This window comes from Eublepharis macularius, chromosome 1, assembly GCF_028583425.1.
Source record: "Eublepharis macularius isolate TG4126 chromosome 1, MPM_Emac_v1.0, whole genome shotgun sequence".
Taxonomy (NCBI): Eukaryota; Metazoa; Chordata; class Lepidosauria; order Squamata; family Eublepharidae; genus Eublepharis; species Eublepharis macularius.
In genome coordinates, this window is record NC_072790.1 from 227,260,682 (window position 1) to 227,272,638 (window position 11,957).

The 11,957-nt window shown below is 46.1% G+C and overlaps 1 protein-coding gene across 1 annotated transcript in view; it reads left to right on the forward strand.

Moving 5' to 3' along the window:
- MAP4K2 (mitogen-activated protein kinase kinase kinase kinase 2) overlaps positions 1 to 11,621 on the forward strand; it is a 47,272-nt gene extending 35,651 nt beyond the window's left edge. Inside the window, exons 21-32 of the mRNA XM_054990567.1 lie at positions 53 to 137; positions 227 to 306; positions 878 to 938; positions 2,658 to 2,781; positions 4,643 to 4,701; positions 6,348 to 6,451; positions 6,587 to 6,758; positions 7,471 to 7,539; positions 7,641 to 7,727; positions 8,433 to 8,503; positions 9,510 to 9,565; positions 9,802 to 11,621. Of these exons, the coding sequence (XP_054846542.1) occupies positions 53 to 137; positions 227 to 306; positions 878 to 938; positions 2,658 to 2,781; positions 4,643 to 4,701; positions 6,348 to 6,451; positions 6,587 to 6,758; positions 7,471 to 7,539; positions 7,641 to 7,727; positions 8,433 to 8,503; positions 9,510 to 9,565; positions 9,802 to 9,889 (1,056 nt within the window). The 3' untranslated portion in view covers positions 9,890 to 11,621. The remainder of the gene's footprint in view (positions 1 to 52; positions 138 to 226; positions 307 to 877; positions 939 to 2,657; positions 2,782 to 4,642; positions 4,702 to 6,347; positions 6,452 to 6,586; positions 6,759 to 7,470; positions 7,540 to 7,640; positions 7,728 to 8,432; positions 8,504 to 9,509; positions 9,566 to 9,801) is intronic.
- Positions 11,622 to 11,957: the final 336 nt, after the last annotated feature.

Sequence of the window (11,957 nt, forward strand, 5' to 3'; positions counted from 1 at the left end):
TTGTCTGCTGACACTGCTGCCGCCTCTCTATACCTTTGGTTGCCTTTCCTAGATGGGGGCCTGCTTCTCCAAAGTGTTCAACGGCTGCCCGCTGAAGATCAATTCAGCTACGACGTGGATCCACCCAGAAACACGAGGTAAAGCTTGCTCCCTCTTCTACCTTGCCACCCCTATAATCCATAGCTGGCAATCTGTGATCTGACTTCCTTCCTTTTGCTCTTTGCAGATCTCTACTTGGTGGTGGGGGCTGAGGAAGGTATTTACACCCTCAATCTGCATGAGCTCCATGAAGATACCATGGAAAAGGTGATCCTGCTGGGGAGTGGAGACGGAGGAGGGCAGTGAGACGGTGGTAGTATTTCAGTACTTTGCACGGGGAGGGAGGAAAAATGAATGAAGTCTTGGCCTGGAAGGTAGCTGTTAACTTGAGGGGGAAAGGGTGTGAGGGGAGCTTGTTTTGGGGCACTGCATTGTGCTGCAGCTGAAGGGAGTTGCAGATGATGTTGGCGAGGACAACATATTGTTTTGACAGATTTAGCTGCATTCATTTTAATTCCAGGTTTTTTAAAAAATATGTAATCTGCATGGTTTTTAAAATCTTGTTCATTGGATTGTTATGTTTTGTGTCCTTGCAACCTGGTGTTGCATTGTTTGCCACCTTGAGTTTGATGAGATAAGGCAAGATAGAAATATTTCAAATAAATAAACAAATATAATCTATATTATTATTTCTTGTTATAGGCATTATCAAACTCGGTTAAGGCTATCACTTTTAATTTGGGGCACGCTTGTATTTCATGGTTATGTTTCATGCCGTGAAAATAAAAAGATTGTTCTACAGCTGTTGGATGCCTCTCTCTTTTCTCCTCCACCCCAGCTCCTTCCACACAGGTGTTCTTGGCTTTACTGTATGAACAACGTGCTACTGACCTTAGCTGGTGAGTTCTTGGGACAGCACTAACCCCCCATCCCCATTTTCCCTTCCCCGCCTTTTGACTTGTTAGTAGGTATTAAGATCAGCTTACAGGGGGATGGTCCTTAGAATTTGATCTTCATATTATAAAGTTGGGAGGTGCCAGAAGGCAGTTTTGAGACTCAGACATCTGTGTATAAAATACAAATTGCAGGATTGTGTAGCCTCAGTTTGGCTTAGTGCCATGTGAGGAAGAAAGGGGACGCTTACTTGTCAATATCCGCTTGGTTCTGCTAGTTGAAACTGGCTCCCTTGTTCCCCCCCCACACACACACTAAAATGCTAGTAAAGCAGGAGGGTGAGTAGAAGCTAAAGAGATAATCCACCCTTTCCCTGCACATCCCCAAAGAAAACTGAGCTGCATGAAGTTACAATTTATTGATGGCTTTGGCTACAAGCCAATACCATCCATCCATTAGTTCAATACCTCTTGGATTACCCTGTCCTACACACAAGACATTACCCAAGCAAATATATTTGACATATTTTTACCCTGCTTCTCAATAAAATATTTATGGGGCAGCTTACTCTGCTCTGGTTAAGACAGGTAGCTTTAGGTAGCTCATGCACATGAGCCAAGCCATGTGGGAGGATTTGACAGATGGGCAAAGTGTGTGGGGGACCAATCCCTTTTAGTCCTGTTTGGCGTATGAGAAGAGCATCTAGGAGCCTAATAGGATCCCTGGAAAGGCTGGCAGAGCTAGATTGGAAGGAAGAATGAGAGAAAGAGGAGACTTTCTGAATTTGTAGATAGATAGGGCTTTTGACTCCAGAGTGATAGGTTGAAGAGGTTGTAAGTAATCCTTTGCCAGGAGACTGTGGTGTCTAATAGTTTAACACAGCTGTTAACTTCTTTGTACCCCTCAATTATTAACTGTATCCTTATAAATGAATGGTCCCAGGAAGACTGCATTACACCTGTCAATAGTTTCTCTCCTCTTTTCTGGAACCACCTTATCCCCCCCCCTTCCCATCCCTGGGAGTAAATAGAAGTTACTATTCTTTTCCTGTTTCCCTCATGGGTGCTGAATTTATTCAGAAGCCGCTTGGTTTAAGTCTGTCAGGTAGAGAGGGTTGAAGTAGAGACTGCGCTGGTCGAGCTTCACACCAAACTACCTCTGTTTCAGTGTCAATTAAGACTCTGATCTTCACAGAGGGGATTCCTTCCTGACCCTAAAGAGCGACCAGCCAGACCTAGCTGCCCAAGAGAATAGAGAGGGGGGAACAAAAACAGCTAAAATAATATATGGGGGCCTTCATCCAAGGTACCTGAAAACTAGAAGAGGAATGATGCAGTGAAGTTCCTCAAGGTTTAGTTAAGAGCTCATAGCTCACTGGCAGAGCATATGCTTTGCATGCCAAAGGTCCCTGGTTCAGGCCCCAGCATCACCGGCTGAAAAAAGGTCTGATAGTAGGGCTGGGAGAAAGACCTTTGAAACTGAGACTTGGAGCATTGAGGCCAATCTCGGTAGAGCATTCCAGGCTCAAATGGCTGAATTTAAGCAGCAGCCTCATTGTGTTAGCAGGGGACAGTGGGTTACAATGGGACTCCACGGAGCTTGCAGGGAGGGCAGTGATAGGAGGAGGGTAGTGTGGGAGCTGGGCAATGTGGCACCTTTCCTCTCTCTCCCACCTGCTGACTGCTGTGCAACTTGGCAAAATCTTCCCCCTGTTTGCTTTGCAGGGAAGTCTTCCCAGATCTCCTCCCACAACCTTCTGGGTCTTTTTGAGCAACGCCGTCAGCTACAGAAGCGGCAGGTTCCTCTTTCCATTGCCACCAACCGGCTGACAGAGCGAATCATCCCCAGGTGGGGAGAGGTGAGGGGGGACCACATTTCCCTTAAGGGGAGGGGGTTAGTGTCCCTTTAGAGAAAGGAAGGCTGTAATACTAGCGGAGGGAAGTGTGGTCTTAATAATAAGGTACACATTTCCTTTTCAGAGTCCTTCAGGCAGCCATATGTAAACTACCTTGAGTATCAGTGATGTGGAATATAAATAATGTAAATAAATAAAGAAGTGTTGGAGGAGGAGGATCTATGGTAGAGTCTATGGAAGGAGAAATGAGAAGGATAGAGCAGCCATGAGAAGGGCTGCCAAATCTCCTGCAATAGCCATAAAAGGATGGGCTTTAGGTTTTTGAAACTACGTGGACATTTTTATTTGTAGCCGTGAAGGACTAGAAACCTGTTAAATGAACTGAGATTACTAGTCCTTGCCAATACTTTGCTTGATGGGTGTGGGGAAGGTGGAGCTGGGTTGGTAGTCTTGGAGGATCAAAGCTTCCAGTGGTAGTTCCAGGTCTGTGTCTAGTTCCAGATTGCGGTTACTCACTAGTGGAAGAATGTCTGCACATGCTCAAAGGCATGCATGTGTATTAGTGCTTTGCATATTCTTGTGTTTGCCATGTTTCTTTTCACATTGTTAGGGAGCCAAGCCGGGCATGGGAGATTGGGTTTGGGGGCTTAAAATCAAATTCTTGGAACAATTCCATTATACTGGAAGAATTGGGCAGACTCTAGGGGAGGAAGAGGGGCAGAAGGTATAACAACTAGATATGGGCATGAACTGAAATATGAACCAAAATTCATCACGAACCTGGCTGGTTCATGGTTTGCGAACCAGCGGTTCGTCAGATCCCATTTCTGACAAACCAGGACGAACTTTAGGCTGGCTCGTTTGGTTCATTTTCGGTTCATCACTGCAGACAGTCTGGTGCCAATCAATCAGTTTCCTAGGCAACTGGAGATGTGCTTTCTGCAGTAGAGGTGTGCACCCAGCCGCTTTTCAGCTGATGGGAGGGGGATCCCCCATGAGTTGAGAAAAGCTCCCGCATTTGAAAGGAGCAACAGTTCTCTTGCGTGCAAGAAAAGTGTTGCTGCTTTCAAATACCGGCTGGAACTTTAAAGTGTTTCAGTATCTGTTCTGCTTCCCATGTTTGCAGAAGTTTGCTTATTCCCTGCTGGCTTTTAAAGTCAGGAAAGGGCTAAATGGCTAAACAAAGTGGCAGGGAAGCAGTAGCAGCTTCCCTGCCACTTTGTTTCCAAAGGGCTGTGCAAAATGCTTGTTTTTTTTTTCTCTTTGCAAAGCCTGAAACATGCCTTGGAGGAAGGGAAAAGCAGTTATTTAATCCTTTCCTGGCTTTTAAAGCCAGGAGGAAAGTGCAGTAATGTTACATTGTTGCAATGCTACAATGTTACAACGGTTCCTTGCCTTTGAAAAAAAAAAGTGTGTGCGCGCATAACCCAAAGGAGGAAGGGAAAAACAGCCATTTAGCCCTTTCCTAGCTTTTAAAGCCAGCAGGGAATAAGCAAACTTCTGCAAACATGGGAAGCCGAACAGCCTGCAGCTTTTTTCAGCTGATAGGGATTCTGCTCCCATCAGCTGAAAAGCAGCTGAAAGGGGGAAACCCAAGCTCACATCCCTATTCTGCAGACCTTCTGCTACCCTGGAAGTGACGTTTTCACAAACCACATGAGCCAGTTCGAGAACCGGGGCAAGTTCATGGAAGTTCATGTTTTGTGAAACTGTACGAACCTCAAACCTCCTGGTTTGTTTTTTTCCGGTTTGTGCCCATGTTTAATAACAACATGGGGGCTGGAGGAGCTCCCAACAGTTGCCACCATTTCACCTCTGTCCTCCAATCTAAAAGTTCTCCCTTCTTCCTGGCAGGAAGTTTGCACTGTCAGCCAAGATAGCAGATACCAAAGGCTGCTTGAAGTGTCGTGTGGGTGAGTGCCTGCCTGCTCTTCTGACAGTCCATCCAACACCCACTTTATCATCGTGATGTAGAGGCTAGAATGTGGAACTAGAATCAGAAAAAGATCAGGGTAAAAGTGGTCTCAAAAGAGGAGGGAAGAGGGGGAACCCAAAGTGAAAACCAAAGACACAAAAATGCAAGCAGAAATCAGGGAATAAACTGAATCAATACAGGGCCAGAACAGACAGAAAAAAACGGTGCAGAAAAGCCCTTGAGAAGTTTTGAACTCAACTCTCCATAGCCCACTTCAGCACAAATTAGAGAGGTATTCTTGTTCTAAGATTGCCAACTTTTTATATTCACCTCTGTGCCTGTATTTTAACAGCAGCTTGCTCTGCAGATATTAAAAGGTGACTGTGTTAATTTCCATAGCGACAAGTTTGCACATTCAGCTACTATTAAAAGATACAGGATGGCCAGTTAGCAACCTGGTCTTGTTCCCCAGCGTTCCTTGGCTGTCTTAGGGGCAGTTTAGATATTCCCGCCCCCCACCATGGCTTCTCTGTCAAGCTCATGCTGAGCAATGACCAATTAAGAACAAAATTTAAACACTCTGAATGCAGACAACACAATGCTAGTCTTGTGTAACTTGGTAGTCGTTAGTTAATTTTTCAGAAGGTTGCAGGGCTCACATCCTAGCCAGTTGCCACCCACCCCTCTACACAGCAGGATGCTGCATTCCTCATTTTATCTCCAGCTGTCAAAAAGCTTTAGTCGGTAAAGCTTCCAACCCAGCCTAATTCTTTTCTTTAAATAACAATTTACCAGTTCCCTGGGCTCAAGATTCATTTTGAATCCTTAGAATCCTCTTTCAGGTTTATTCTGAGTTAATATTCCTTCCTTCCCTGGGGATAAATTTTACATGTGTAATAGAGCCATTAATAATATTAAACTTCTTCATATTTTAGGTCATTAAGAAGTTGCAGCTACTTTTTTATATGGTGTCATGATTGCCATGTAAACAATTGATTTCTTCATCTGAATTAATGAGATGGTTGTTTGACAATAAACCCTTAAGTATGAAGAAGGATTCTAAAGGATTCAGAGTGAATCTTGAGCCTGAGGAACTCATTAATTGATCATTACTGTTTTGTATATTTAGCTGTGTATTGCATATGAGGATTTTGTATAATAGACGATTGTAAGAATATGCTTGGGATTTTCACTTCCATTGTTTTAGGGCCCTTTTGTGTACCGTTTTGGTGCACTGACTCAGTATAAGGAAGCTTAATGTGTTCAGAAGGCGCATAAGCAAAGAGGTAGTATCTTGGGTTTCAGGCCACAAGGGGCAGGGCAAAATGACCAAAGCAAAAATGAAGCCAAAAAGATGTCATAGGAAAATAGTTTTAATTAACAATATTATTTTGTGAAAGGGAAAAATCCTTAAACTGTTTTGACAATCATCAGTGAGGTGGGGGGAAATTAGAACAATCAAACCCATATAGGTTATTAAAGTGCATTAGGGGTTAGAGAAGAATTGTTAATTAAAACGATTTTTCTATTTAAGTAATTTTCTCTAATGCAACTTTTGGGGTGGTTCTCCAGTGTTTGATACACCCTCCCATTTTCTTTGCCTTGCAGTCAGGTAGGAAGCTGACAATGTTGTCTCTATTTCAGTCCGTAATCCCTACTCTGGGAGCACATTCCTGTGTGCTGCACTTCCCTCCAGCCTTGCCCTCCTGCAGTGGTACGAGCCCTTGCAGAAGTTCATGCTACTGAAAGTAAGCTTTGTAGCCACAAACAGGTGCTGGATGGAACACTGCTTTCCTTCTGAGCACTGCTGAAGTTCTGGCATATGGGGCGTCTTTGTAGCTGTACCCTTTGCAATCGGCCTGTGTTGTTCTTTCTTCCCCCAGCATGTCCCCGTGGTGCTGCCAGCTCCCTTGAGCTTGTTTGAGCTGCTGGTGGTAGAGACGGAGGACTACCCGCAGGTATGCTTGGGGGTCACTGGCAGCGACCAACCAAGAGCAGAGTTGCATTTCAGCACGCTCTCTCTCAGCACCGGCCTCAGCACCTCAAGCCCTTCTGGTAAGACAGGAACAGTGCAGACTTTAAAAACCGCTGCTGAATGTAATCTACCACAAACAGTCTGTTAGGTGCTGTACCTACCATAGAAGTGAGAATGATGTGGAATCAGTTACATTCTGGATTGTGTGTGTTGTTCTAATAAAATAAAAGTTTTTTAAAAAATTAAATTTATGTGAGTGAGGTCATGAGAGCCAACATGTTTAGCTTGCTTATGGAGGAACCAGATTCAAATCTCTACTTGGTTCACTGGTTTACCTGGGGGATTAAGGTTGCCAATCTCCAAGTAGGGCCTGAATTTACAACTGATCTTCAGAGATTGGTTCCCCTGGAGAAAATGGCAATTTGGAGGGTGGACTCTGTGACATTATTTCCCATCCTTCCCAGGCTGCACCTTGAAATCGTCAGAAATTTACAAACCCAGAGTTGGCAACTGTACAGGGGTCTCAGCTTAATCTAAATGAACACCCAGCTGCTCAAACTCTGTCAAGGGATGTCTTGTTTGGGACCACAGATGTGCTAAATGAGGTTTAGGTTAGGGGTGGGGGAAAAACAAGTTACTGCAGAGCCACAAAGAACCCCTTGTTCACATGCAGTTAACTACAAAATTGTGCAAGAGCTGTTTGTCCCTCTGGGTGATGTGATTTTAGACCTGTGAGTTTCTGGGTTCAGCACACCCCCCCCATCCCTTAGCCCTTCTCTTGTCTTGTTGCAGGCCGGCCCCTTGTCATGGCCAATCATGTGACTCAGATGGATCGAGACACTGTCCTGGTGTGTTTTGAGCGTAAGTCCTCTCTCGTTTTGACTCACCTCTCTTCCTTTCCTCTCTACCGCCCTTCCAGCAGTCTCCAGATCAATTAGTCAATTTTGTTGTTCTTGCTTTAGGCTGCGTGCGGGTAGTGAATCTACGTGGTGCTCCTCGGGGAGGCCTTGCTCCTGAACTCACCTTCAATTTCCCTATTGAGACCATTGGTATGTTGGGTTAGTGGCTGGAGGGGAGGGTTCCTTGTGGAACTGGTGAGTGGTGGTGAGTGGTCCTCCAGGCATCCCCCACCCTGGAATACCGCCCCCCCCGGGATATCACCCCAATCCTTGTCTGAGAGCCAAGCTACAAGAGATGAATTACACAAGGAAAGAGAATGTGAAGGGAGTTGCAGTGTTAGCAGGGAAGCTGAGTTTTGAAAGAGATCAGAAGGCTTTGTCAATTTCCCCTCTCTACAGAGCCAGGGAGATCTGTTCAGAGAGTTTGTTAATTTCCTCTTTGCCTCCCAAAGGATCTCCCTGGCTCTGTAGAGAGGGGAAATTGACAAAGCTTTCCGATCTCTTTTAAAACTCGGCTTCCCTGCTAACATTGCGACTCCCTTACTGCCGGCCACTATATATGCATCCTGCTCAGCTCTCTCTGGCTTCTGAGGTTTTGCAAGACATTGCCCACTCATTTGCCAAGTTTATTTCTGCATTTCACAAGGGCTAGAAACTTGTACATCTTCTTGCTTTGAAGGAAAGTTGGAAGGTGGTGGTTGAACTCTGTGCTTGCACAACAAAAACACAAGAGGGTGGAGTCTTAGGTTAGAGGACTCTTTTTGAGCTAAAGGTTGAGTACGTGATACTTTGGGATATTTTTTTTTATAAACAGCCTTGTATTTCCTTTCCCTCATCCTCTTCACTTTGTTGCAGTGTGCCTTCAAGACAGTGTTTTGGCCTTCTGGAAACATGGCATGCAAGGCCGAAGCCTGGAGTCTGGTGAGGTGAGTCAAGCTGAGATGGGGTGGGATATAGGTGCCTCTTGGCACCAGTCTCTGTTTTAATTATGGGCAGGGCTCATTTTGAGGGGGAACGCGCCAGAACACAGTGCCGGCAGTTCCCCAAAGAGGTCCCATGTCAGGTGGCCCCACCCACCTGACTCTCGGCCATTTTGGGCCCGTTTCAGCCTTGATTGGGGCCAAAATGGCCCGGATTGGGCTTCTGATGGGTGGTGGATTACTCTCCCACTCAGCAGCGGCCCGATCCTGACCATTTTGGGCCCCTTTTGGGCCATTTTCAGCCCCTTTTGCCATTCTGGGCCCAATTTCTGCCCTGAATGGCCAGGATTGGGTCCAAAACAGCCAGGATAGGTGATGTCAGGGTGTGTGGCATATGCAAATCAGTTATGCTAATGACACTTCCGGTGATGGCAAGAGGTGTGGCATATGCTAATGAGTTATGCCAATGAGTTCCTCCAGATCTTTTTCTACTAAATGACCCCTGATGACGGGAATGTCTAAAACCATTCTACATGACATTATAGGAGAAAATATTGATCAAACAGTATTGGGAAGACGTTATTCCAAATGCCGTGTGTACTGTCTATTTGAGGAACATAAGAGGTGCCCTTCTGGTCCAGACTAGCAGTCCATCTAGTCCAGCTAGCCAACTGCTAGTTAGTATGCTTTCCGCAAGGAGGATCATGCTTAGTGAAATTCTGGGCAAATATCATAGAAATCTCCCTCTGCTTTGTTTTCTAACGTAGAGACCCTCTTGGCCCACTACTGAGAGTAGATTAGGCCCTACTCCGCATCATAAATATGACGAAACAGAGGCAGAAGAAGTCATTTTTAAAGAGAAGTCCATATTCTGCCTCTTCCTTTCCTGGAATCCTCTCTCAAGGAAAATGGGCCAAGAGTTAGTGTTACAAGTGGGCAAGAAGAGCTGTTTAGGTAGACAGAGCCTCAGTAACAAGGATTTCCAGCTGACCTGTTTCTTCAATCCAAATAGGTGACGCAGGAGGTAACCGACGAATCCCGGGTGTTCCAGGTCTTAGGAGCCCACAGGTACGGCTTTTTGCTGCGTGCAATTTGTTAGGCACGCTGTGTGCAATTTTTATGCGGGAAGCAACGTTCTTGCAACTTCCCAGGATGCTGCCTATGCTCTGGGCTTGTGCTGAGGCATCGACTGTGGATGTGGGCAGCTGTGATCTGGATGCTTGTTTGGGCCGTCTGTCGGGCACATGCCCTTTCAAGTGCTGTGCTGCTTACTGTTCCTCCTGCCTCTTTCTCGTCCCTGGCAGAGACATCATCCTGGAGAGCACACCCACAGACAACCCCGCAGCGCACAGTAACCTCTACATCCTGACAGGTCACGAAAGCAGCTTCTGAGCACCTTCTGCAAAGCTTTGCTCCTCCTGAACGTGCCTGGCCTTGGGGCAGACTGTCACGAAGACGGCTGGCTGGCTGCGACCTGTGTCTGCCAAGCACTGTGGGAACCACTGGAATGGAGCGGAGTGTGCGTGCGTGGAGGGCTTTCCCAGTCCTCCCCCGGCCACTCTGCACTGCTGCCATATACACTGGACATAACACTGGCTGGGCTCCCAAACATTCTTTTCTCTAGTCTTCCTGAGATCTTGCTGTGCACTAGGATGGGAGGCTCCTCTTCCCTGATTTGGGCCAGCATCTCCTGAGATGTTTTGCAATAATTTGACCACTAGTCAGTCTGAGGAGTGTGGCAGTCGCTCTTGGCTGACGTTATGTGCCTGCTTGAATGCTTTCCTGGTCCCTTTCCCTTCCTTTTAACCCTTAGAAGTTGTCCATCGTGATGCTGTGTAGGCAGGACGACCTAGTCTAGCCTCCAGTGTTGAAGACAATCATTCGCCAAGGGTGCAGTTGGGCACCACATGCTTAGCACTTGAGCTTTAATGTAAATGTCTTTCAGGGCACTTTGAATTCTGACCTGTCCTCCTTGGAGGCAGGGAATATGTTGTTTTGAGGCTGGACGTATGAATGCATGAACAGGTCAGGCCCAGAAATGGGCAAACTGGATAGCTATAGCAGGAGGGAGTATGTGTGGGTGCTTGATTTGTATACATGTGCATGATTGAGCCAGTACACTTGCCAAATGGCTGAGTAGGAGGAATAGCTGCCTCCAGAGTGCAGATGGAACCTGAGGTGGGTGGGGAACCAACCAAGAATATTCAGCACATGGTCCACAAAGTGTGTCGGCAGCATGGTGCCCAAACTCATCTCTCAGGTTTGAAAATCCAGGAGCAAGCCGTAGGCTATAGATGTTGTGGCTTCCAACCAAGCTCTCTGACAGAGCTGGGGATTTCTAAAAAAAATCCAGCTCTTTCCTAAAAGTTCAATTCCTGGGGTTCTTGAGAGGGACAGTGAAACCGGTTTTAAGAGTTTACATTTTTGTAACATAGACGTTCCCCTGATGTAGGCCTGCAGATGTGTAACCCATTGAGCCCAACCCACCCCTCACGTGTGTCTTGTGGCCCTCAAGGGCAAGGCTCCCTGTCTTTCAAGGCCTCTCTAGGCAGTTTGAATGGAGAAGGCGCAGCCGGGGGGGCGGGGCGGGTAGAGTGGGCTGCATTTAGCTTGATGATCCACAAGTTGTCCTAATGGCTACATGTGAAATCCTAAATATTTACTCCAGTCTAAGCCCATTGATTTCAATGGGCTTAGACTGGAGTAACTCTTCTTAGGATTTCACTGAGCATGTGGGTTGAATGACTGCTGTGGTGCTGTGACCGAGGTGGGCATTGGCGGCTTGGAAAGAGGAGTGCAACCTGTATGGCTGCCCTTGGGGTGTATGGATGAGGCTGAGTGAACCCCTGTGGTGGTGAGATTTGTGTGAGGGTTTTGGTGGTGGTGAGGCTTTTTGTTGTTGTTGCTTGTGCCAGTACAAGCATACAGCCAGATATCTTGGCTTTTCAGGTCAACCACAACCCTGCTAATTTGGGTGCCAAAAAGTTTCCTTCCCAGGCTGCTAATATCTTTGTGGTTTTTAATTGCTATAAGCTGGAATTTATTGTCTGAGAAAACCAAACTTGAAAAGAAAATGCTATTTAACATGGAGATTGATATTAAACTGTGGTATTTTACTCCCCAATGGTTGGGTATGACACGTTCCTTTAACAAATCAGGGATTCCTTGGTGTACTGTCAAATGTTTGGGTCCGCTGGTTTACTGAGATTCCTAAGTATAGTCTTCCTCTCTGTTTCTGCTATGTTGCTATGAGGATGAAAAAACTGCTACTAACTTATTCTGCTGACACTTTGTCCCAGTCTGTTGCTTGCCTCATGCTGGATCAGACCAAAGGTTCATCTAGTTCAACACATCCTGTTTCTAACAGTGGCCACTCAGAGGTCATTGAGAAGATGACAGAGTCCTCCACTGCTAATGGCTGCATCTGAAAATCAAAGGTATTTTGCCTTTAAACCCAGAG